The sequence below is a fragment of the Rissa tridactyla genome, chromosome 15 (genome assembly GCF_028500815.1).
Source record: "Rissa tridactyla isolate bRisTri1 chromosome 15, bRisTri1.patW.cur.20221130, whole genome shotgun sequence".
NCBI classification, from domain to species: Eukaryota; Metazoa; Chordata; class Aves; order Charadriiformes; family Laridae; genus Rissa; species Rissa tridactyla.
The window spans coordinates 346,851-373,660 of NC_071480.1; the positions used below are offsets into that span (position 1 = coordinate 346,851).

General features: G+C 44.9%; 2 protein-coding genes across 9 annotated transcripts in view; one reads left to right on the forward strand and one right to left on the reverse strand.

Moving 5' to 3' along the window:
• Positions 1–1,132: 1,132 nt before the first annotated feature.
• LOC128918076 (E3 ubiquitin-protein ligase RBBP6-like) lies at positions 1,133–15,721 on the reverse strand. Its single transcript, XM_054221955.1, is given in 11 exon segments — positions 1,133–1,269; positions 1,272–1,415; positions 1,418–2,544; positions 6,253–6,380; positions 6,823–6,926; positions 7,690–7,871; positions 8,142–8,281; positions 9,107–9,203; positions 9,322–9,410; positions 11,549–11,593; positions 15,674–15,721. Coding segments are annotated over 9 exon segments (2,097 nt in total). The 5' UTR covers positions 9,360–9,410; positions 11,549–11,593; positions 15,674–15,721.
• A 2,081-nt stretch (positions 15,722–17,802) lies between these two features.
• LOC128917982 (NACHT, LRR and PYD domains-containing protein 12-like) overlaps positions 17,803–26,810 on the forward strand; it is a 42,237-nt gene continuing 33,229 nt past the window's right edge. For 3 of the 8 annotated variants that reach the window (XR_008469425.1, XR_008469426.1, XM_054221776.1), the window contains exons 1-4: positions 17,948–18,841; positions 19,150–19,452; positions 21,282–21,308; positions 21,881–23,594. Coding sequence is in view for 6 of the 8 variants with exons in the window: in XM_054221776.1 (XP_054077751.1) it covers positions 19,170–19,452; positions 21,282–21,308; positions 21,881–23,594 (2,024 nt within the window). In the remaining 2 variants the exon portion in view is untranslated. Of the gene's footprint in view, positions 17,859–17,944; positions 18,842–19,149; positions 19,453–21,281; positions 21,309–21,880; positions 23,595–26,810 lie in introns of those variants that run through there. The other 5 variants (XM_054221773.1, XM_054221774.1, XM_054221775.1 and 2 more) reach the window with 5 other exon arrangements.

Here is a 26,810-nt window from a genome sequence, read left to right on the forward strand (position 1 = left end):
TGTGTTTGGGGCCATATGCTACCTTTTACAATATAAAATCAAGTCCACTTGGCACGTGAACAACGTGCACCTCTTGGCAATACCTCCCCACGTTGTATCAGTTCAAAAGATTTAAAGTCCTACCAGTCTTTTCAAAACTAAACGCGTTGCTATGTTATTTTTCACACATGTTAGCTACCAGCAAGCTTTTACTGCTGCCGTTTTTCTGTCACTAGTCTTTTCTCGGCAAATGTCCCGCTGTCACTGGAAATCTCATCACGTTGGACAGTTTACTGAAAACATTTTATTGTAATCAAAAAGTGATGTAACAGGGTTCTGTGTATTCTATAATTCATTCTGCTGATATTTTATAATCAGTTATAACAGCTGCTTCTGACAGGCAATTAAAAAACATACACTCAACCATGAAAATGTTCACAGTACCTGAAACTCCACCCAAACTAATGAACGGTCGTTAAAACTAAGATGCCCCAGCAAAACCTTTCACGTTGCATGTCACAACTCACGGTTCTGTACAAAATGTTCACTTCTATAAAGCTCTGAAGTAAAAATCCAGCTGCAATATTTTAAGGGCAGCACAGTCTCCTCCATGCCATTATTTGCCATGCCTGAATTCGTTTACATTTTAACAAAATTTGATACAGACTTAAGAATTCAGTCATTTTTTCATTAGCTGTCATTCCATGTAGTGACAGATTTCACTTTTTGGTCATCCTTCTCTTCGCTCTTCTTCGATTTTTTTCTTCTTGTGTTTGTGTTTTTGGCTCTCTGCGAATTCTGTTTCGTTTCCAATGTGTTTCTTACGCTGCTTGTGTTTCTTATGCTTCTTGTGCTTTTTATTCTCTTTTTTCCTTTTCTTTTTCTTGCTGTCTTGACTCTCTCCTGAGCTGGCACTGCCGCTGTGGCTTCGAGTCCAACTCTCAGAAGGGCTTTGACTGTGGCTGCGGCTAACGCTAGGACCGCTTTGACTTTGGCTTTGGCTTGCATCAGGCTGGTCAACTGCAGGAGGTTGCCGCTGTATCCTCTTTTGCCTTAGCAACAGCCTTGTCTTTTGGTTCTTTAGGATTTTTTTCTGCAGCGTCCTCATCTTTTGCAGACACAGTACTTCAACAGACGTCTTCAGCAGGGGCTGTTACGTCATTATTATACAGCTCCGTGGTCTTAATGACAAAACACAGTAATGTTCCTTATCAAAAATTTTATCTACTTTTCTTTTTCTTTTTTCAGGTTTTGCATCAGAAGGTTTGCTTTTTTCAGCAGGTTTTTTGACTTATGCTCTTTGCTGGAGGGCTTGTCCGACTTGGTTTCTTTTGGATGGTCTTTCTTGGCCTTTTCCTCCTTGGCTGGCCTGGTTTCTGGGTGATCTTTTGTCACTTTTGGGTGAACTTTCCATGGGGTAACAAGAGCCTTCTCATTGTCTTTGGCAACTCCTCCTTCACTTTTTTCACAGGAGGTTCCTGTGAAATACTGAGAGATTCTTCACGATCGGTGTCCACCTTCCCTTGGGAACCTTTAGCTTTTTTGTCTTTCTTGGGAGGCACCACCACTTCTACTTTCATCTTCGCCTTGTCCTTCTCTTCTTTCTCCTTTTCAGACACCAATTGGAAAGCAATAGAATCTGCTTCCATAGGCTCATCTCGCACAGGGGTGGCATCATCTCTGCTTGGGAGCGTGAACAGAGAGTCTGTTTTAATGTCTTCTGCTGTTACTGGCTCTCTGTGTTTTCTTGCACCTTCTAAAAACTCAGCATTGGGAAATCCTTTATTCTCATCCCCTTTTCTTCTCTTCCGGTGTTTTTTACATTCATTTCCTTTGCCATCTTCCAGTGGATATTCCATGTCCTTCTCATTTGGTTTTGGTGGATCTTTCATGCCATGGCGCTCTCTTCCAGAAGGTTTTTCAGGGTCATTTCCATCTCTATTACGACTTCTGTGGCTTTGCCCACCAGGATAGTCTTCCCTGCGTCCCCGAGCGTATGGCAAATTCTCTCGTCCAGTCCCAGGTGGACCAAACCTATCTGGAGAAGTGTTCTCTCTATTTACTGGTGGTCGAGGTTGAGCGCCAACAGCAAAGCCCTTGTAAAACTTTTCGTACCATTCTCTATAGTTCCTTTCCCATTCTCTGGGTCTCTCCTTTTCAAATGGATCTCTGAGGTCAACAGATCTGCCATGGTAAGCTTTCATATTATACGGGGGAACTTCTCTGTATCTGTTAAAGTACTGCTTTTCTCCATCCCCTTGAGGTATAGTCCATTTAGTGGGAGACCGGCCTCTAAACGCTGGAGACCTTGACGGTGGATGGTGTCTTCTGTATGGGGGTGACCGTGACTTTGAATGGCGATCACCGTGTGACCTTGACCTAGAGCGATAGTTACGACTCTTCTCTTTGCCTCTTCTTGGATAGGGTGGTGATCGCGAGAAGGAACGAGAACAGGAACGACTAAATGATCGAGAGTTGGAGCAAGGGCGGGAAGAACCTGATCTTGACTTGGAGTGGGTATACGAACTCCTGGAGGAAAATGAAGCGCTAGAGGGAGACTTAGACCTTAGGAAAAAAAACAACACAAAAACCGTAAATTAAGTTAATTCAAAACAGTCACTCTCCCGTTTTTTTTTTTCCTCCCAAAATTACTTGTTTGTGTTTTTTTTTCCCCCTCTCCATATGCTTATGTCAAAGCTGCGTTCAGCTGCTGACATAACGCTACTGCCGATTGAAGACTCTGATAACATGTAAAACTTTCTGCTTACAAGAGAGAACACCTGCTGCTTTGATAGCGCAAAAGCATAGAGGAAGGGTAAGTTTATATCCACCATTTCTGTCACATGAACTACCACAGCTATGGATTGATTGAAGGTGGCGTATACTGGCTTCTGCTGGTGCGTGAACGCACACGTGTTTCACTACTCAGCCACGACACGCAGTGCAAATCCTTTTTGGTGCAGTAAGATGCAAAAAGAGCAAGTCTTAATGGCTACAGTGCACTATCAAGAAGACAGTAAAGCTCAATTTTAAAATGCTTGCTTAGTCGATTTAACTTCACTACTTATTTGGCAATTTGTACAAGATGCAAAATACGGATTGTATGGCAATCCTACATACAGGGCACTTATAGCCAGATGTCCTAGCAAAATTTTGCACATAATAGCTCTAACCAAGGATAGTGACGGCTTCTGAACTCAGCCTCTAGGTCTATGACCCATTGCCATTACTCTAGGAAAGATACCGGCAGCGTTACTAATAGAGCTGTTCAGACTCCTGCCCACGTGATTTTTGGGGATAGAAGATGTCAGCTACCCTGATCTTTTTCTTCACAAGGTTTGCTTTTATTATTTTTTAAAGAACCATTTCACATTATTCCACGTGTGTTCATTAGCATCATTCCTCCCCTCAAAGTCCTTCACCCATTCAAGGTTTCCTTACACGCAAGTCGTATCTTTCAATTCCTAAGAAAAGTTTAACAGTGTCAACAAAATACTAGCCAAAGCCACCAGTTTCCAGTGGTGGAGGATACAAGGGAGGTGGAGGCACAGGCACAAAGACTGGTGTTGATGCTGGTAGTGTTGGGGCTTGAATCCTCCTTTGGGTGCATTCACAGTGTGGGTGTCCTCGATTTGAACTTCTAAAGAAACCCCAAGATGCGTGTCACCATTTGTAATACTCTGCCCTGATTTTAAAGCGCTAAGAGAACGAAGTGGGAGCATGGTGGCAAGCACTTCTTGTTCTCAACTTAAGCATTTTTCTCCCTGCTTTCTGTTCATTTGAGACTACAGTCATTTCTTGATCTTCATACTTGCCCTCCACATCCTCACTCCCGGCAGGTCCCTCAGTCTTCTCTCCTGATACTCAGCTTTGCGACTGTGCGTGGAGGCTGCCCGTGCTTAAAAGAGACTCCCATCTCCCATGTGCTGAGTGTCCACCGCTCCTCTGCCACTCCTTGATACACGTAATACTTCCCATGTTGTTGATGACGTATTTGGCCTGTTCTTGTCCCTGAATTATTATTTTCTTGCTTACTGAATTAAGATTTCAGACAGTCTGGGGGATGGATCCTGGTTTCTGTTATTTATTTATCCTAAGATTTTATAAACACGATGCACCCTTACAATCTACCTAGAACAAATTTATACCAAAAGGAAGGACTAGCTTGACACTGTGATAATAGATAAGACGGGCTCCTCTCTCTCCATCTGAGAGAAAGCAGCTTGGCTATTGGACATGACTACATTGAAGAAATTCAAAATTGTCAGAAAATAACAGCACTGACTTTTCCAATCATGTGCTCAATCAGTATCAACTAAGTTGTCAAAAAAAAACCCAGAATGTTGGAGTCTGGTTTCTATTGGGAAATCAATTTTTTCAGCTCCGTTCAGCCAGCAATCAAAAGGGTGGCTTTCCATCCGATCCTTTGATTCTATTTCATTTTTATATGGAACTATAGCATCCTAAAAAACTGTTCATTTTTCAGAGTCCTCTTTTCAATCATGCACCGGGTTTTTATGTTAAATAATCTCACCGCAAGCACTGACTCCCTCTGTCAAAGCCAATTCAAATTAAGTCATTTAAAAATTAATTACCACTTGTATTCTCCACAGCTATCTGTGCATACTTTCTTCATTGTAAATCAGCTGTTGTATAAGTTAGGTGTTATGGCCTCGTTACAAGCAGTAATATATTGAATTGCTGTGGAATACTTACAGTTCCCAGCCTGGTCTGCCACCTGCTGAGCGAGGTGTCCTGGCTCTCGTTGGATGACCTTTTGGAGTCGGGAGAGGAAAAAGAGAAAAATCCCATTCAGTGTATCTGAAGGTAATTTTTTAAAGAAATTCTGAAGTTATAGTCACGTACCAGTCGTGGGCACTGATTGTCCTTGGGGGCCCGGAAGACTCGGTAATGCTGGTTGTCTTCGTACAGGAACCTGACAGGCCTTGTGAGTAAATGCAAACGGTTGGAAAATAAGCTCCACTAAATGCAAGAATCACTGCATATGTTGAAATACAACTTACCTTCTCTTTCAACAAACTGCTGACTGACAGTGAGGGAGATGCAGAAGGTTCAGCAGCAGTCACCAGAGCAGCAGGAGGTATAACGCTAGCGGCATTGCTACAAAAAAACCCCAAATTTTTATTGTTCAAGCAGTCTTTTGAAGTGCTACTTGAAACGGAAAGTCCAAGATGAGAAAAGGCTGACTACTGTAAATGGACAAAAAAATTTACAAAATAATCTTCATGAGGTTTACAGAAGTCAACTTGGCCAATTCCAAATGAAGCGCTGTCGAGAAGTCCATGTGGACTGCTGGCAGTTAAAGAGAAAGCTCACTGGAAACATATTTTATTAAGGTAGCTGCACATGAAAGGATTAGAGTACGTTTAACCCCCAGAGAGAGCCTCAGTTGTGGAAGACGGAAGCACTGCAATTCTATTAGGAAACGTTTCTGTGCTACTTCAGGGGCTGCCTTAGAGGTTCTTTTGGATTGCAGTCCTTTGTATTCAGCGGTACGGCTGAGCCTGACACTCTTCTGGACAGAGTGGCTGTTTGCATCCAAGGCACAAAGTGGACAGAGTGGCTGTTTGCATCCAAGGCACAAAGTCAAAGGATGTAAGCCCTAAACAATAGAACAGGTTTTTCACGTATTTTCCTATGACTTCATGGGTTGCACACTTAGACGATCATGTTTGTAAATACTTCACATTTACAGTGGTTCAGTGTTTATTATCCAATCTGTATGTGTTGCTGACTGCGCTGTGTGTTACTGAGGATGGCTCTGACTTATCATAAGATTGATCGTAGAAATACTGCAGAAAGAAGTAATGTGAAAACACTTGGCCTATTTTACCCACAATTGTGCTTTTACACTTTCCATGAAAATATTATTTCCTCAGTACTAAAGAGAAATTAACGCACTCAAGAAGGTTTGCCATAACAAAACGGTTTCTTTAGGAATTGCTAGCCACTTCAAATGAAAGGGCTCCTGGGGAAAAAGCGCTCCTCTCTCCGGGTAAGCCTGTACGGAATGACTGATAAGGGAACCAAACAAGCAATACTTGTGAGAACATTCTTGCAGGAGGCACACTTCCAACTTATCAAAGTGTCCTCATTCAAAGCGAGGACTTTCACAAAACAGAACTTCCGCAGTTATCTGGAACTGCCTCTAATGAGACATAAATCACTGGTGGAGAAGCTCAAGAAGAATAATAATGTGACTTTGGCATCTTGGTGTCTTTTATATTCATGTTGATCTACAGATTTACTTACTGAAAAGGTCCAGGAGGTGCAACAGTCATGAGTGGTGGTGGAGGTGGTGGCGGCTGCTGCTGCTGCTGCTGAATGGTCTGGTGGAGCCCTTTTGTGTAGCCAGTTCCATTGCTGAAGTTGTTCACAGCCTAGAGGCAGAAGAACATTTACCACAAGGTAACATGAAACTTCAGTAGATACATGAACAAAAGCCTCCACAGGGTAAAATTACTTGTGTAATCCCGTAAATGCTATCAATCCTAAAACGAATCAACATACAAATACACGAACACATCGCCTTAAACACTGGTAGTAACAACTGGTAACTCAGAGTACCTGTGTTTAAAATACTTCAGTGTTAACACCGAATTTGAAAGTAAGGCAATCATGTTAAACAAAAGCGCGACCTGAATTTGCCCCATTGTCTCCAAAGAGTTGTCAGCTTCTCTAACAACAGATAATGAATTTGAAAAGTAAATATAGCCTGTTTAATTTAGCGGGTTTTGAGGAGATGTAAATTAATATTTTCTTCCCTTTTGGCTTTTTACAAATAGACTTTTCTTACAGTTTACATAAAAGTCATCCTGTTACCTTGCGTAGGAACTCGTTGGCAATTAAAGCATCAGGGGAAACGTCTGTCTGATGACACGTTGGGCATGTGTGTTCCTCAGATTCCAGCAATGCTGTTCTAATGCCTGTGCGTAATTAGAATCATCAAAGTAGGTTTAGCCAATGTAAGGAAATTCTGGGGGCTCCAATCAATCATAAAAAGACATATATGATTAATGGGGGAATATGGTCTCGAACTGAGAGCACGAAGCTATGAATGTTCAATAGTGTAACACACTTCTAGGATGCAGCAAATAACTGTGCAGTTTTGGTATTTTACTAATGTAGCGTTTGAAGACGGCTGCGTCTGGATGTTTCGACTATTCTTTTTTCCACTCTCTAGTACAGTGAGAAGTCACCACCCTGCAGGTTAATGAATAAAACACAGCTCAAAAGAACATCAGTAGCCTCGAGTTCTGAAGGTTTTAACCAGCTCTCCCGTGGAGAAGAATGTGGATTAAATGCCTAACTATCGGTTTGTGGCAGACCACAGTACGGTTGGCTGTACTGAGCCAACCAGAGTTGGCCATAACGATTTTGTGTGAGAGAAGGGGCTGTGAAAAAACCTAAATGTATTCAATATCTAATACTGTAATCACCTGCGCAGCTATGCACTCTCCTCATGCTTGTCCTTCTGCATGTAAAGAGGATTTAACTAGATACGTAAAAAAGGAAAAAAGCTTTCTGTCTTTTTTTTTTTTCCTTTATACGAGAAGAGTCCTTTCCTATTCAGCAGATGCTTAAGTATAGAATAGAACTGGTAACAAAGAAATTTTGTCATCTCCTGTTTCTGCTTTCAGAAAATCAGATGTGGTGTTTGGAGTGAACAAACAGGGCAGTAACACTTACATTCGTCACAATAACTGTTTCCGCAGCAGGGAATAACGGTTGCATCAGTCATTATCTCTTTACAAATGAGACATAACAACTCATCAGGAATAGGGTCTTCTGAGGAGGAGGAGGAGGAGGAGGAGGACGGCTCCGCTGGTAAGAAGGGAGGCTTCTCCTTCTTTCCTCTAGCATAAGCTTCCCTGGAGGGCGGGGTGGGGAAGGAAAAAGAAAAAAGTTAACGATGGGTACAGGAAAGCTTTTCCAAGCTCTGGAGTTCCAGGGGCATGAACAGCAGGACCGCCCTATTTCAATATGAGAAATTATCACAGATTTTGAGCTTAACATACAATGACAATGCTTCCTCCCTCGTGGTTACAGATGCCGGCCAACTTGGCTGCATTGCCACTCAGACATTTACGCATGGTTTCTCTCCTTCACCTTTTGGTCAGTCCAATTAGTTCCATACTTACGCATTATTAATTGGTATTGCATATGTTCCGCTGTTTGTGAGCATAGCACCCTTGGTATTGGGATCTTTCACCTCCGTCATGAAAGAGCTTGGAATTCCCGTGCTCTTCTTAATTCTGGGAACAGGCTTAAAATTTTTGTCCTGTTCAGAAAAGAAATGCAGACATAGCTCATCTTAAGACCCACACTTAAAATGACACTTTGATGATTAATTTAAGCAGCAAAAGCCCTTAGTCCTCTCCTTTTACCTAGCCTAAGGGTTACTCAACTAAAATACTTATTTTGCTACGGGAATATAGCCAGGATGTTTCAAAGACTTGAGCAGCATTTTGAACTCCGTGGACATTCTTTTGCTTAACTTCAGCTTCCGCAAGGATTACGTATTGCTTAGCTCACCATCCACCCGGAGAAGAGGCACAAACCCGCTCCTCCTCCACAGCGCAATTCAGAGGGAGAGCCCAATTCAGGGCTCTGAACCAGTCACTGGAGAAACTTAAGTTCACCGTCAATACGTACGAAGGTTGCATATGCATTCGGTGACTAACATTACACGGCATGAATACTCAACCAGAGACTCGTGTAATTAAAACACGCAAATATTCAGTTGGTGGGGTCAAGAGAAACACCTTCCTTTTATGTGGAATTCTAAAAACTGAGAACTGACATTAAAAAACGTTAAAACCAGGAAGATTTTCGATAGTATTGAAATATATAAAAATACGCATGACAGCTCACAGAGAAAGATCTATGGACGTATTGAATATCTACGACCAAGAAAAAAGAACATTTTACGTTTTAAATTCCAGGTTTCCCTTGAATTTTGAAGGGTTTTGCAACATTGCCCTATAACCCCTGTATTTCACCCCAAGAGAAAGAATTCCTAATCTGAGTGTTCATGTATTTGTTACGTAACTGCCACGTGAAAAATGAAAAGCGAAGTCACAGCAGAAGTCCCCCGCAGTCTTACCCCACTCGTTGGGCAGTTCTTTATGTAGTGGCCAGGTTTTCCGCAACGAAAGCGTATATAGGATGGTGGAGGTGTATCCCAGGGTTTGGTCACGTAACTAAAAGTTTTTTGAGAAAAGAAGAAAAAGGTATGCATGTGTCTCTCTTCTTCAAACAAATATCTCCACAATTTTTCCAGAATCTTCAAAGAACAGATTTGACGTTATCGACACTTACTTGATTGGATCGTATTCACGGCAAGACTGTATCATCATAGCTTTTATTTTGTCTTCTTCGGAAGCATTGGCTTCAGCCAGATTGTCGGTCTGTTTAACAGGTAAGCATTTGACACACGCGTTAGAAACACATTTGCGCCCACACAGCCAGAGACGACACCACTCACCCCATCCTGTAAAGAGCAGCACAATGCTAGCTGGGGCTGCATGAGAACAGCTGCTTATAGAAAATACTGTTGTCCTGAAGATGTTCTGGGGAGTCCTTACGCCACCACATGACGTTGATGTGCCCGTTAACCTCCTGGAAAAGAGCATTCTTGGGCACTCAAAACCTTGGATTCTGTTTGCACCTCACATAAAGACTTGTGTAACCACTCCAGTTTTCTTCCAAGCGGACTGAAGCCATGTGTAGAAAAAATTATGCTATGCAGTACTCTTCAACTGATTTTTAAGCTCCAGACTATTGGAAGGAGGAGATATCCACTGTACGTTTAATGAAGAAAGATGTATGCAATAATCGCTATTTACACTTTGCAGCATTAAAAGGACACTCAACTCAAGAGTCGGGGAAGCTGTTTCTGCTCGCTGAAATTCAGCTCCAGACACAGAAGCGTTAAAAGGAATCAAGCTTTTTATAATCCCTCAGCAAGACAAAAGACTCTTTGCAGTAGAAGTTTGACCATCATGTGCTCTTGGCAGTCCAAACCGCGTGTTCTCCCCCTACTAACTTCTTCATATTAAGTGATTTAACTACAGTAAGCAAAACCTGCAGGTCTTTTCCAGTTGACTGTGTCCTTTTAACATACAAATTGTAATATAAGCCTTGTGCAGCACTAGATCTTCAAATTACTGAAGCCCGCTGGATTTATTTAAGCAGCATTTCTTAAAACGTTTTTATTAGACACAAGTGCAGTTACAAGCAGGGTCTAAGGGAGTAACTGTCAATGATTTGGACCTTCAGGTACCCATCCTTCAGATCAGCCACTCATGGGTTTGCTTTTATATGCATTCATTGACAAAAGCAACAAACTAGTTTCTACATTTTATTAATTGGTTGTTTCTTAGATGTAGTTTTTTCTCAACAGTAACATAATGCAGATGGACATCTCTGAAGTCATTTCCATTAACATTTACAGAAAACTTTACAGATGCTTGACTCACGTGTTGGAACCCAAACGGTTTACAAAGCACGTCCAAAACCCACAAAACATTACTAGGAATAGACCAAAATTGAAATACAGCATTTAATACATCGTAATAACAAACCAGAAGACTGATAACACATTGCCTCCATGCTAAGCCAGTCTGCACTAAAGAGGTTAGAGAAAGTAACAGGTTTGAGCTGCCGTATTTTTCTGAAATACTTAAATTGTCTCAAAAGCTTAAACATGTGCCCCACTTGGACAGTTTTTCACAGTTTAAAGTAAAACTTCACGTGAGGTTACAGATTTCACAAGGTGCAATCGCTAGAGCTTTCCCAGACAAAGTTACGCATTGTTGAGCAAAAAATGCAAACAGTTCCAGAGCAAAACACAGTATTACAACGGTTTCAGGAGGTCACAGCTGCTAATATGCCACACATACACATTGGTATATTCCGATAAACGATGAGGTATGTTTTCAGAATTTACACAGTCGGTGTGCAAACAAATTAGTCTGTGTTGTTCACAAGACAAATTTTGTGTTGTGAATTTATGAAGTTGTGCAACTCTCAAAGAATGGATCTGTAACTGTAATGACTGGCAATTGAGAAATAGCCGTGCAAGTGTCCGTGTTACAGTATTTTGGCTGTGGCAAAGCCCCCTGAAATGTCCATAACTTGCAGCCAGTTCCATTCTTCTGTAAAAAATGTTTTAGTTTCCAACGCAAAATTAATGAGACGTGTGAAAAATGGTAAACAGCGTCTGAAGGGCTTCTTTTTTGTGTCTTGAAGATGAGTAATCCTGCAACGTTATGTTGAGGCTGATAAGGTACTCCCCTTCTCTCTGCCCAAACTGGGAACTGCTCTTTACAGGATAGTATTGAAACACACATGCATTTTAAAGTTAAAATAAATACTTTAAATTATTAAAAATTAAATTTAAGTTTTGTTCACATTACAACAGCTATCCAGCTATAGACCACAGCATAAGATTTAAAAATATAAAGCAAACACTTTTTTTTGAGGGGGTAAGTATTTGACAAGATTTTTTTTTTATATATATATATATATATATATATATATTTACCTTCACAAGCTGGGCCAGAGAAAGAGGTGCAGGAGAGTCATCAATCTGTTCACAAAAAATGAGACACATATTCAAGTTCCACAATCAAAACACAGCGATAGTCAACCTCTACTCTAGGCTGAGAGCAGCACTATATCCTCTGAGCGACACTGAAAGAGGCGTTTCAAACCCGGTGTAATTTGTCTTTGGACAAAACAAAGTCCAAAACTATGAGGGCTTAGGAGTGCCCGTGTGGTTAATGAGAAGAAACTAAATGAATCAAACCCGCTTGAGATCAGCTGCTTGCTCCCGAATATCTCAGAGAGGGACCCTTGTCAAATGCTCACAACTGCTTAAAAGTTGAAGAGGTAAGGCGGCTGTCAATTTTCATCTGAAAAGGTTTTTAAAAAAATATTTATTTGAGAAGGACTCATCACTGCGGGAAACTTACCTTCAGTGTAGTTTGTAAACTAATGGTTAATTTCACATCATTGATAAAAGCACGTGATTACGCTTCTAGGAACAGAGTACAGCTGCCTGTCAGAATAAAGCACCGGCACATCGGCCCTGGAACAGGAACTCTGCCCCTCCGCTCAAGAAGGTTAAAAATGCCACGCTTGCCATACCCCACCAAGCCCAAACAAAAACAGCAATCCAAACCATCAGCCAATAAAAAAGAATAAGCTGCTCAAATTACTGAAATGAAGGTGTTCACCACGACAGAGATCCTTGCAGTCACTGGCACAGCCACACTAAAAGGATCCCCTTCCTCGCTTTGGCTGTAGTAACAGCAGGAGGCAGCACACATTTGCAAGCGGGCAATGACAGCTAACGTAAGAGCAAGGCGATGAAGAAATAGCCAAAGAATAAGCTTTTGTGCATCCTTTTTCAAAAAGTCTTAACTAATTTTACGTTTCCTGCTCTACGGTACAACAATAATTGGCAAACTTCCCAGTGATTTATTCCTACCACACTAAGATCCAGGTTCTGCTTTGAAATACATACAGAAACCTGTGTATTTCAAACAAAACAAAACAAAATCCCCACACTTTTGACCAAGACCTGAGGTAGATTTCAGACTAAAGCTAATTGTGTCTCCAACACTAGAAGCACCTGAGGCTGCGCTGATTTACAGTGAGAGAGAGGACATGTAAAGAGCAATGCAAGGCTTCTGCCCTCCCTCCTTTTGTTTTTTGGTGGCTTTTTTGAGACACCTCTGTTGGCTGGTGGTAAGATGCTACTTAGAAATATAACGCAGACATGGCAGGGAACACACGAGGCTAAAAGAATGGTAACTTTATTTATGAGCATGTGACTTGTGTTTATACACATGCTAGCAAGCAACGAGAAAAATAATGCTTTTCAAGAAATAAAAACCCATCTGAATCAGATCAAATACTATAAATGTGGCTTACATAAATTTGACTGGGTCAGTTAAACTAACTCCAGCCCAACTGATCAGATCCAGTGATCCAGGGTTAGTGTAATGCCTCACACCATTCTAGTGAAGAAATAAAGATGAAAAATTAAACGCTCCACACAGTAAGTTTTATACTACAAGGACTATTTTGAAACATACAGTTTCACACAGTATTCAAGCCAAGTGCCAAATCCAGACCTAGACCATTACAAGTCCAATACAAGTATTTCCCTGGGTTACTGATCTAGATTTTAGCAGCAGAATGACAGCGTTTTCAAACCTGAAGAAAAATGTTGCCCCTTTTCCCAATGTAAATTCAAAGTGGTGGTATACTAAAGAAAGGCTTAACCTTTGGGCAATGACAGCAGCATCCAACCCTGAGAACACCCAGATCCAAAACTGTACTGCAGGCAGAAGTTAAGAAAAGTGACAGGGATTTTACCCACAAATGCACCAGAGCGGCCAGGGGTGAGTGGCCCTGCTCCCTGCCCCACAGGGGGACCCCGGGCACAGACCCCAGCCCCCCACACGCAGACCCCGGCCCCGCGCCTGCCTGGGCACCCAGAAGCTCCTTCCTCTTTGCGGGCAGCCTTTGGGCTCAGTGCTGCTCCGCAGGCAGGGATCATCTCCCAGGGCTCCAGCCTGGAAAGGGGCAGCGGAGGCACCAGCTCAGGCTGCGGGCAGCACCCGCCTGCTCCCGGCGAGCATCCCTCCGGCACCAGCCCAGGGACCCTGGGGTCCCCGGGGGATGTGTCCCCCGGTGCAGGGAGGCCCGATCCCAGCAGGGCATGAGCAGCCCAGAAAGGCTTCTCCCAGCCCCTGGCCTTGCAGGGGTGGGGGGAGAGGGTGAGCCAAGCTCCCAGCCCCCCGAGCTCCCCAGAGCAGGGTGCCCACCCCACTCCATCCCCACGGTGCCTGCTCCAGCCTGCCCGGGCGGTGGGGGTGCCCACCTCCCTGGAGTGGGGCCCTACCTCTGGCAGCATAAGTGTCCCCTCCTTTAGGGCTTTCATGATAACTCCTTAATGTCAGCACACGCAGAGAGGTGTTGGGAGAAGGGAAGGGCTGGGTTTGTTGTTTGAGGCGTCAGGAGCAGGGGAAAAGGGCTGCGTGGAGAGCAGGGGAGCAGTGCTGTGTTGTGCCCGTCGCCAGGCACCCGCAGTTGCAGCTGGAACACAGGCCATGGCAACGGGAGCGCAGTGGGGACGGGGACAAGCCCCCTTAAAGCAGGGGTAGCTCAATACATACATACCCCCCAAAGTCAATAATCCCAACACATTAGACTTCCTTCCTGTCTTAAGCGCTTCTTCCTAACCATGCCGTCACTTAACAAGTGGGTTTGCCCAGAGCACTGCAGACTGTCTTTGGGACGCTGGGGCAAGTGCAGCACGTCCTTCCGAAGAAGTCTGGATGTACTGACATGCCAAGGAAAAACCCAGCCCGTCCTCATGTACAAGTGCTAGCCCAGGCTCCAGGCGGCACCTTCTGGGCCTTTGAGCCACCAACCCCTCACCATCCTCCATTCCTTACCGTCTCACCACACAACAGCTCTTGCGGGTTAGTAGATGAGCAGCCAGAACAGAAGCCCAAGGGCAAAACCCCAGAGGAAACGCAGCTACAATTCTGAAAAGCAATCAACAGGTCCCAGTGACACCAAGGGGGTCGCTGCAGTCTACGGGCAGGGCTGGAACTTGTACTTCTGGTGGCATTTGTTCCAAGGCAGCTCCTACAGAGCAGACAGCCCTGCTGGGACAGGAGATGCCCTCTGCGTTGCCTCTGAGGATGGTGGGACCCTTGGAGGTTTCCTTGAGGTACACATTGAGCTTTACCCACAAATGCACCGGGCTATAACCTTGTGCCAGAATTTGTACACTGGGGTTTAGATATTTTCATTTGGAGACAAACTGCTTCATCAGATAAAGTGGAAAGATAAATGCAGAACTTCAGAATACCACTTTCTGTAGCAAGGATATGTAAATTCACGTCAACCTGTTAAAGACACTGCGGTACTCAGAGGGGCCCAAACAGTATCACTTCAATTGTACAGTTTTTAGGAACAAATGCCCAAGTATTTAAGGACATGAAAAGGAATCAGAACTGTCCTCAAAACCTATGGGATATGTTGGGTTCGGTATTTGTTGAGCCCCTGAGTCACAAGTAAGAAACAGTACCAAGTTTAGCAATAATGGTTTCTCAGTCGTTTTTGAAAACATTTTCAAAAAGCATTAGGCAAAAAAGTACTTAAAAACAGAAGCTAAGTGATACAATGTGAAAATGAAAAAACACAAAGCTCTCTAAACAATTTTTATTGCAAGAAACAAAAACCCCACACCCCCATACAAGCATACATATTGGCTAGCTATAGACAGACAGATGTAGCACATCAGTGTGCAAACCTTGAACCGGCGTGATCTAAAAACCATCATATATCACCTGTTCAACACAAAGTCATACAGGAAATAGCCCAGCGTGTTCAATATGAAATACAATGCGTTACGAGGCACAAATACCAATATTCACATTCGAACTGCGCAAGCGATGGCATTACTCAGTCTTTACTATGCTGAATTAAATACACTGCAATTGCAATATATACAGTGTTTTACTGGAAAATATATGAAGTTAATGTTTGCAAAATTAACACAAGGCTATTTGTTTAGAATTTCCTTAGAATTTCTTGTTTAGAATTAAAGGTGTTGAAAAAAGGGTGAGATTGTGTTTTTACATACTGCTTTTGATGTTCCACTCACTGGCTCAGTTCCGCTTCTGGAAGAAATAAAGGTGATCAGAACTTCCACACAGAAGAGAGCCCGCCACCTGTGTCTATTTCTTGGAGCATCAACAGCCAGACTCCTCAGCTGCTCAGGGCTTTCCGTTTAAATGGAAACAAAACTGGCTGTGCTGGAATTTGGATCACAGACATTTTGGGGACTTGAGCTTACTTTCAGAAGTAGGGCAGAATTGGTTGCAGCTAAAGTGCTATCTCCCCTCTTAAAGTGTGTCATCTAGTTTGAATTAACCAACGGGATGTGAATTCTTTGAATTAATTTTGAATTAACTAAAGGGACGTGAAGTCACTTTTTGCAGAGCAGAGAGAGTCAAACGATATTACCTATGAAGACAGCCTTGAAATGCCTTCCAAAAACAGCATGTGCCTGAAGCACATGGGATAAGCATGGGATAAACACATGGGGTAAGCAACAGCGGCTCCACAAAAAGGCCGAGATTGCTACGCCTGTGCTGAACGGAGGGTTTTGGCGGTTCTGCAGAAGATTACAAGTGGCAGCACCTCTCCTAGAAAGAGACTGCATATATGAGGACAGCAACCAATGCATTTATTCACAAATTCTGCAAGCCTGCAGAGGTCAATTTGAACATGCACAACAGGTGTACGATGCAAAAAGAGGAATAAGTCCTCTTTTAGGAATAAGTCCTCTTAGGAATAAGTCCTCTTTTAGTATTTTGTGAATATTCATTGACTGTTAGAAGAGAAGCATGGATGTCTGCCTTCTGAATAGACTGTCCTTGCATGTAGAAATAGAGATACGCTCGTTTTCAATCTGCTTAAGTGCACCGTGCAGACAGCTCCCACCATCCAATAACAGGATGATGGGAAGCAGCTAACTCACTGAGAAATAGAAGGGACTTTGTGAGCACTGATATCTTTTCCCTGGAGTCATTCCAGATGTTTCTGTCACTGTTGCAGAGAAAATTGGTCATATTGGAAAAAGAAATCCTTCCATCTCATTTTGGCTGTGTCTGGCTGTGTCTTTGCAGCCCCAGTTTCCAAAGTGAGTCTATTAGCTTCTGCAGTCCTTCTCTGATGAGGTCAGGTCCTTCTTAGCTCATGCTTGGTATGAAATTGACATTTTCCAGTTAATTTCATGCTTGGTTTTGCATACTTTGGGTTTATGCATACTCTGGGTTTATGCATACTCGTTTGCTGATTTTGTTTTCCATTTTTCCATTATTCAAGTTAGATGGGACTAGTTTTATATACAGAAGAATTTAGGCATCTTTCATAGGGTTTCACCTCAATCACATTCTTAGGGTGCAAATTGCCAAAATATTTAATAAAACCAGAGTATTTCCATTGCTTTGTATATAACAAGAAAAGCATCTCTTAGAGGGTGGGTGAAAGACCAGATGGATGCAGCTCCTCTGACTGTGGCATTCCCATGTCTTGAGTGAGTCAAAAAATCTCCAAAGCATTGTCTTGGATCAAGGTGGTACAGGAGGATTGAGGTAAAATAACAAAGCCCCTGCCTAGTGGGGCTCCTTCTGGGGCCAGCACTGCTCAGTGGTTCCATCAGTGGCCTAGATTGTGGAGCTGGCCTGAGCATTAATCTAGCAAAGGAACCCATTTTTCCTGTGTCCAGGTTTGAGATTAAGGCAGTACCTAGAAGAGCTAAGAAGTCTTCTGCAGAGGAAGAGATGCTTGGGGAAGGGAGTGATGATGCTAGAAGATAATGTTAGCTGCTGATTCTTGATAGCGGTTTGCGTCTTTTTCTTTTTTTTATTACTGGTGGGTGCTGAGAGCCCAGGTCACAATGAGATGCCCGGGATAGTAGAGTGCACCTTCTGTGCCTCCATTGATCCATCATAGCAAGACTCCAGGACCCGTTTTGGAACAAGATTCCAAGAGAGCTCCGCGCCACAGACTGCAGCTGGTAGTGCTGAGGCATGTTTTGCCCCTGCATGCCATTCCCTAAAGTGTAACTCTCCACTTTTATGAGTTAGTTGACGCAGAGGGAGTGAAGACCCGCGGCAGTGCCTCAGCGCCGGGCGGCAGCAGTCGCGCGCTTCCTGCTAGGACTGGCCCTCACCGCCCGCCGTAGCTCCCCCCGCCTCGGGGCCGCCGCGGGGGCGGGAGGTTCGGCCGCCCTGCGGAAGTGAGCCCTGGCGGCGGGGACGGTAGCGGGCCGGGCTGGGTCCCGGGGCGGGGGGGGCTCTCGGGGAAGCGGAGGCAGGCTGGGGCGTGACCCGGGGAGCGGGCTTGGTGCGGTCCCATGGCTGGGGGGAGCGTAGCGGGGCTGCGTCGTGTCCCGGTGCTCGTGGAAGCGGGTCCTGAGGGGGGAGCGGGGCCCATGGAAGCAGAGCGGGGTTGGGGAGATCCCGGGTCTGGAGGCAGCAGAGCGGGGCTTCACCTGCGGCCGGTCTTCGCGGCCCTTAGCAATGGAGGGCTGCCCCAGGGAGCAGCCTCAGCAGCCGCCGCGGGAAGGAGGCGGCCCTTTTCTGGAGGAGGGAGACAAGTGCTGGAGCTGCGCCGGGAGACCCTGCGCTGCCCAGCTGGATGAGGGGTGCCCGGGAAGGCGCGGAGCTGCAGAGCAGCTGCAGCAGGGCAGAAGCCGGACCCCGTGCCGAGGCACAGATGTGCAAGCAGCTTCTGTCCCTTCTCAGCCCTCGTGGTCCCAAGGGAAATGCGTGTGGGATGGGGAGGGGGTCAGAGATGGTCCCCTGGAGCTGGGGCTGCGCCAGAGCAGGTGCTGTTAACGGAGCCTTGCACGGGGATTGGCTGCTGTCACCCTCCCTGCTCCTGGCTTAGCCCCTAGCTCTTCATTCACCCCTGTTTGCTCCCTACACAACACACAGGCCTGCAAGGGTAGCAATAGAGACCTGAGCTGAAGGGCAGAAAGCCAAATCTTTGCAGCCTGTAGAAACTGAATGATGTGAGCCTTTTAATGAGGTGATATGTTGGAAAGTCTCTTTCACTCGGGATATGGCGAGTTTCTGGGGCAATGTTCTGATGTTCCTGGTGAAACGCTTCTGCATTGTACCTGCAGGAACAGGCTTCATGTTCCCTGGATGCCACTTTTGTTCCTGGGAGATGCAGAGCTGCAAGCAGGCAAACACTGTGGATGCACTGAGAGCTGCGGTGGTGCTGGTGATGTGAGTGGGTGCGTGATCTCCTGAAGGTGTTAGTACTGTAGAGACAGCAGCTCTCCACCCACACTAGCCACTGTCTCCAGAAATAAAGAGGGTGCAGCCCCAGTCCTGCTGCCATGGCTAGTGTGGCAGGGAGCCCAGGCATTCCTCAGGTGCCCTGGTTGCTGTATTTGTTTCTGCATGGTGCATATAGGGATACTGCAACAGTCTGGCTTCATTTATTAGCCCTGTGCCTGAGGCAGGAGTTGCAGGGAGAGGCTGAGAGAAGTACTGTGGTCTCAGAGAGCATTTAGCCTTAAATATCTACATTTTTCCCCAGGGTACTTTTAGCACAGAGTGATGGCAGAAGAGATGAATTCCTGGAACATCGTTTTAGAAGCACTGGAGGATCTTGTGTTGGGCATGTTCAATAAGTTCAAGCTTAAATTATCACATATTGATTATGAAGGCACACCCAATCTATCCAGAGGTTTACTTGAAGAAACCAATGATGCAGTTAGGCTTGCTGACCATATGTGTGAGCACTATGGACCAGAGACTGCTGTGGAGGTAGCCATCTGTGTGCTGGAAGGGATCAATAAAAGAGACACTGCAGCTAAACTGAAACAGAAGAGACAGCAAGGTGAGGAAACTGGAGTTTATGAATACTTTTTCTTCCTTTCTCTTTGACTGGTCCCTGGAAAAAGTGCAAGTGACTTCTTAGCAGTTGTGAGAGAGAACAATTTTCAAGCGCTGGGGAAATGGGAGGAGAAATCCAGTGCATTCCTTCCTAAGGAGAATAACTGCAGGAATTCCTTCCTGCTGCTGCTCTACATGTCCCTTTCAGGGACTGCTGTTCAGATTCTTCTTTTTCCCCCTGAGGTCTCCCTGTCAGACCCACAGTGTTTGTCCTCAAGAGTAGGAGAACCTCTTGATCAGATGGGATGGGTTGTGGCCCCCAGCCCAGGCTCTTGTCCTGCGTCAGGAAGGAAGCACGGCCCCATGTGGGAGCTGGGGTTCCTCAGTAGGAGAAGGGTTCCCTCCTGATGTGAAGGTAGTGCAGTGGTTGTCTGCTGCCTTCACCCTGACTGTCAGACAGGTTCTGGGATGTGGGATGGATGGTGAGTGTTAGAGCATGAACCCATGTGCTTTCCCTTTGGTTGTGTCTGAGGAGGCTCTGGTCATACCTGCCTGGGGCTCTGTGCTGCAGGAATGTGCAGGAACCCAGGGATTATGCCTTTGTCCCCAGGAGTGTGAGCAGAGAGGAAAGAGAGGCTGTAGGGGATCCCAGACTGTTGTGCTTAGCATGGGTGTGAATCCTGATATAGTTTCAAGACAGACAGGGAACAGACTTCCTGGTTTTGGGTCTTTATAACCTTTATGGTCTAAAGTCCAGGGCTCTGATGCCTGTGGGAGCTCCTCATGGGGTGTCTCAGGTGAGTGGCTTATGAGAAGATGCGCTGCTTGAACTCTTGTCTGTCTCAGTAGCCCAGTCTTGTGGAAGACAGAAGTTCCCTGGCCTTGGTGTCATGAGTGAGGTAGGAAGACAACACAGTATGTTTTCCGGCTTTTGTTTTGCTTTGAAAGACCAGAATTTGGTGCTCTTGGTTTTAACTAGAGAACTTGAGTAGGGAGAATGAAGGTCTAGGTGCTAATTCCAGCCCAAGACAGGGAGGGAGGAGCATTGGAACAGGCTGCCCAGGGAAGTGGTTGAGTCACCATCCCTGGAGGTTTTTAAAAGATGGGTAGACGTAGTGCTTAGAGATATGGTTTAGGGATGGTTTTTTTTCAGAGTTAGATTGATGGCTGGACTAGATGATCTGAAAGGTCCCTTCCAACCTAGGTAATTCTACGACTCTACGACTTAGGCAATGGAAGAGGAAGAATTTTAGTTTAATGTTTTTTCCTGCCCCTTTCCATAAATGACTGCAAAGCGCCCCTTTTACTGGCCTTGCTTTTGATTCTATTGTGTCTGCCAGCCTTGCATGCTGTGTGAGACTCGGAGGCCAGACCCTTTCCCAGGCCTTCAGTCATACAGCATTTTGTATACCCGCTGTGTGTCCAGCACACAGGTGCACCTGCACAGGCACCTTTTGCAAAGCCCTGTTGAATGAACCAGCATGGAGGGGCTGAGCCAGCAAGAGCGGAGAGTTGCTCATGGAACTAAGAAAGCTCTTGCAGCAGGGCTCAGTTGAGACCTCCAGGAAAAGGCAACATTGAGCAGAGGTGTCAGGCTTGGTGTTTCTTGGACAGAAATACTGGCAGGTTGAAAGAACTCTTGAGATCTGTTTGGATTTTCAGTGAGTTGGGAGCATTCACAATGCTGATGTGCCAGTGTCAGTAGCAAATCACTGACTGTCCTCTGGGATCTTAGGCAAGGACTGGGCCCTGGAGGAATCTGCTGCCCCTGAGTATTGTCCATAGGATGCTGCTGCAGACAATGCTAATACACGTGTTCAATTCCTGTTTCAGCTCTGGGTCCTGGAACGTCAGCTGAAGGTAAGTGCCACTTCAGCAGGAACCATTACGCTATGGGCTGCTGTCTCAGGCAGGAGACAACAGTGTGCAATCATCTGTCCACATAAGGAATGCAAAGTACAGTTCAGATTATCCTTCCCTGGAAGAGTTTGCGAGAAGAGAGGTGGTTTGATGCGTGATAGCTAAGCAACTTTAATTATTTCCTATTTATTGCAGTGGAGATTGATCAGAGCATTGTTAACCTTTCATCTTCCATTAGAGAAATGAAACTGGAAGTCTTCTTTAGTAAAGATGCCACAATGCTTTATAGAAAGAGGAGTATGCTTAGCAACTCTATTCCAACTATATCCTCAGCCATTTTTCCCATGAAGGCGTTCTTCCCCAGTGGGTCCTGTGCTCCCTAATGGGTTCCCCCCACCCCTTCCTTAAGTAAAGCATAGAGACACCTGTTCAGGTGGGTGTTCATTGTGAGCCATTGTTAAGGTCTTTGTAAGTCGTATAAAACAAGTGCAGTGTAGTGGCAGTGTGTTTAATGACAAGGAGCTAATGGGAAATCTACGCTTATTAGGGACTTATGTTTCTTACTGTTTTAGATTACAGGCAGAAATACAGAGACCATGTAGTAAGAGAGTTCCATACATTTGAAGAGGTGAATGCTCGTCTGGGTGAGAATATGACCCTAAGCAGTAGATACACGAAGCTGGTGATGGTTATGAACCCTCTGGGAAGAAGTGAACAAGAACATGAAGTCCTGGGTCTAAGAGGAAGACATGCAGAAGTTGTGAGGGAGGATACTCACTTTGCAGTTACTGTAGAAACGCTTTTTCGGCCTGATGAAAGAGGTCAAACGCCGCAGATCATTGTGATAGTGGGTAGCGCAGGGATTGGAAAGACAGTGACAGCAAGAAAGATCATGTTAGACTGGGCAAGAGGAGCCATTTATGCACAATTTGACTATGCTTTCTACATAAACTGTAGAGAAATCAACCTTTCCTATCAGGTAGATATGCTGAGTCCGGTGGATCTCATCTCAGCTTGCTGTCCCTGTGGAAAGGCACCACCTGAAGCAATCCTGGCTAGTCCTGAAAAACTCCTGTTCATCATTGATGGCTTTGATGAACTGAGGTTTCCCTGTGATCAGCCAAAAAATAAACTGTGTTCTGACTGTGGGGAAAGGAAGCCAGTGGAAATAATTCTGAGCAGTTTATTTCAGAAAACTCTCTTCTCTCAGTCCTCCTTGCTCATCACTACAAGACCAACAGCTCTTCAAAGTCTGGGACGGTGTTTAAAGGAGGAGCGTTATGTAGAAATATTGGGTTTTTCAGATGCTGAGAAGGATGAATATTTCCACAAGTTTTTCAGGGATGAAGATAAAGCAAAAAAAGCTATTACCTTTGTCAAAAGAAATGACACTCTCTTTGCCATGTGCCTTGTACCCATCATGTGTTGGACCATCTGCACTGTCCTTGAACAAGAACTTACTGAAGGGAAAGATCTTGCCCAGACTTCTAGAACAACCACAGAGCTGTACATGCTGTACCTTTCCAGCTTACTCAAATGTGGGAGTGACCATCTGAAGCAGGATATGAAGAAGTTCCTGAGCAGACTTTGCTGCATGGCTGCTGATGGAATCTGGAAGCGGAAGATCCTGTTTCATGAAAAGGAGATTGAGGCGTATGGCTTAAATCACCCAGTTCTCCTCTCCCTTTTTCTGAATGAGAGTGTTATAAGAAACCATATGAAATGTGTGACTGTCTACAGCTTCATTCACCTGAGCTTTCAAGAGTTTTTTGCAGCATTGTTCTATGCACTGGAGGACAATAAGGAAACAGGAGAACTGGGGATGCCAGGGAAGGATATAAATAAAGTGTTAAAACAGTACAGTAAGTATGATACAAATTGGATATTAGTGGTACGATTCCTATTTGGCTTGTTAAATGAGGAAACAAGCGAGTACCTGGTAGAAAGAACTGGGTGTAAAATCTCACCTAGAGTTAAGAAAGACGTACTGAAGTGGATTAAAATAGGCCAAGGAGCAACTTCATGTTCTGGTAGAGCGATTAACAACTTGAATGTATTTCACTGTTTGTTTGAGATTCAAGAAGAAACATTTGTGAGCAATGCATTGGAGCATTTCACTGGGATACTTCTGAAAGACTGCATCCTGAGCCAATATGATCAAATGATCCTTTCATTTTGTGTCAAACAGTGGACTGGACTGGACTCCTTTTGTCTTGAATGGTGCTCAGTTGCACTGGAAGACCATGAAAACGAGTTTGTTCCAGGACCTCCAGATAGGTCACATCAGTAAGTATTGCTGGCCACCACAGGAGTGGAGTTTCTCGATTACATAAATTGGTCTTCTCTGTTTTTGAAAACTAAAAATGTTTGGAAGTTTTCCATTATAAAAACCTCTGTAAAGCTAATGCTATGGTGAAGAGAATCTTCCTGCTCTCATACTAACAAAATTTCCCTGCCTCCATCCCCTATCCATGTTACATATCTTTTTACTGATTCACTAAGCCTATTATGGAGAACATGTATGGAGGCAGGACCTGCTGTGTGAGCAGTTGCATAAAGGTGGAAGAGAGCAGTGAATGCAGACGTTGTTTTTTCTCTTCAAAGCCTTTGCTCCTAGGTGAAGGCAAATATCACCTTGGAGTGATGTTTTTCTGCAGGAAATACAGGCATCTCTCCCCCCCATACTACTTTTATAGTAGTATAGACCCATTCTCCTCTTCAGAAAAGGTTTTTAAAGGGATTTTAATTTGCCTGTCCAGTTGGCTCATGCTGTGGAGGGCTTGTTAGGACTTGGGTAGAACATCACTGTAAAAGTGTAGTTTTCCTTTATGCCCTTCTCATCTGTGGGGTGCAACCTTCTCATTGTGGAGAGACTTTCTTGTGATACTGGATGACTGTCAAAGCACAATCCTCTGTTCTTCGAAAGGAGAGAGGCCTATGACTGTGGAGCTGTCAGCCCAGGAGGAGTGGTCCTGGTGGGGGGATAGAAACTTTATTTGAAAATTACACCTTTGCTTAGGATTGTCCAAAGATGGAACTTGGACTGAGACAGAGCTGAAAAGAGGCAGGTAGTGTGTCTTGTATCAGGGGAAGTAGCACTACAGTTATTTGATGTGTGCTATTTCAAGTAATGTGGGTTTTCTTTGTTTTTTAAAAGACAGTTAATATTGAGGCCAGTTATAGAGAAAGTCTTGCACCTTCCTAGGCTCACACAGCCCAGTGTATGCAGTGTCAATGGGATACTGAAGGCAAGTGCTGAGCAGTTTTTCAACTTTGTTTTTTCAATGTCGTGCATATGAAGAAAGGCTGAAAGAGCTGGGACTGTGCAGCCTGGAGAAGAGAAGGTTTAGGGGGATCTCATCAATGTACATAAATACCTGAAGGGAGGATGCAAAGAGGGCAAAGCTAGGTTCTTTTCAGTGGTGCTCAGCGACAGGGCCAGAGGCAATGGGCACACAGGAGGTTCTTTCTGAACATCAGGAAACCCTTTTTCACTGTGAGGGTGATGGAATACTGGCACTGGTTGCCCAGGGAGGTTGTGGAGTTTCCATCCTTGGTGATATTCAAAAGCTGCTGGTCATGGTACTGGGCAACCTGCTTGAGGTGGCCTGATCAGGGGCCTTGGAGCAAATGACCTCTAGAGGTCCCTTCCAGCCTCAACCATGCGGTGATTCTATGATTTGTGATCTTTCAGAGACCCACTGTCTCTCCACCACCACCTGCTTCTGGCTGAAATACTGCCTTTTGCAGCAGACTTGTGGTAGTGCCCAAGGATGTTCTCAGTCCCTCCACCACAAAGGTGTGGTCCTGTCATTCACTCTGTTCTCACGCATTGATTGTGTGAGATTGCATTCAGTGAAGAGATTTACTGTTGCAGATTTCTTTCAAATTAGGGTGGTAAATGTCTGTTAAACTGGAAAACCTGCTGCACCTTTAGGTGTGGCATTGTGAGTCTTCCACTGGAATAGGGCGCTTCAGAGATCTCATATTCTAACTAGAAAGACTTGCATTGCAAAGCATAGCTAAAGCTAATGCATTTCTGAAACAAATTATCTGAAACAATTGGTATGCGTAAAACAAGTAGGATTGCAACCTTGGACTTCAGGAGGGCTAACTTTGACCTCTTCAAGAAACTGCTTGGAGAAATCCCATGGGCTAGGGCTCTGGAAGGCAGGGGGCCTCAAGAGAGATGGTTGGTATTTAAATACCACTTTCTCCAAGCTCAGGATCGGTGCGTCCCTAAGAGCAAGAAATCAGACAAGGGAAGCAGGCGACCTGCGTGATTGAGCAGGGAGCTTCTGAAAAAGCACAAGTGGAACAAGGAAGTTTACAGCACGTGGAAGAAGGGACTGACCACTTAGGAAGATTGCAAGAATGCCATCAGAGTATGCAGGGATGAAACAAGGAAAGCCAAGACCTCCTTGGAATTAAACCTAGCAAGGGAAGTTAAGGTCAACAGGAAGGGTTTCGTCAAGTATATTGGAGGCAAAAGGAAAACTAGAGAAAATGTGGGCCCGCTGTTGAATGAGACAGGTGCCATGGTGACAGAGGATGCAGGAAAGGCAGAGTTACTGAATGCCTTCTTTGCTTCAGTTTTTACTGCTCAGGCCGACCCTCAGGAGTCCCAGACTTTGGAGGTAACAGAGAAAGTCTGGACGAAGGAAGACTTCCCTTTGGTTGAGGAGGGTCAAGTTAGAGTTCAGTTAAGTAAACTGGATATCCACAAGTCCATGAGTCCTGATGGGATGCACCCACAAGTGCTGACGGAGCTGCAGATGTCATTGCTGAGTCACTCTCCATCATCTTTGAAAGGTCCTGGGGAACAGGCGAGGTGCCTGGGGACTGGAGGAAAGCCAGTGGCACTCCAGTCTTCAAAAAGGTCAAGAAGGAAGACCCAGGAAACTACAGGCCAGTCAGCCTTGCCTCCATCCCTGGAAAGATGATGGAACAGCTCGTTCTGGGCATCATCTCAAAGCGTAGAATCATAGCATGTGGAGGAAAAGAAAGCTATCAGAAGTACTCAACATGGATTCACCAAGGGGAAATCATGTCTGACTAATCTGATAGCTGCCTACGATGGCATGACTGGATGGGTAGATGAGGGGAGGGCAGTGGATGTTGTCTACCTTGACTTCAGCAAGGCTTTTCACATGGCCTCCCGCAGCATCCTCATAGGGAAGCTTAGGAATTGTGGGTTAGATGAACAGACAGTGGGGTGGATTGAAAACTGGTTGAAAGATAGAGCTCAGAGGGTCGTGATTAGGGCCACAGAGTCTAGTTGGAGGTCAGTGATGAGTGGTGTTCCCCAGGGGTCAGTACTGGGTCTAGTCCTGTTCAGTATATTCATTGATGACCTGGATGAAGGGATGGAGTGCACCCTCCGCAAGTTCACCGATGACACAAAGCTGGGGGGGGTGGCTGACACGCCAGAAGGCTTTGCCGCCATACAGTGAGATCTGGACAGGCTGGAGAGTTGGGTGGAGAGGAACCTTATGAAATTCA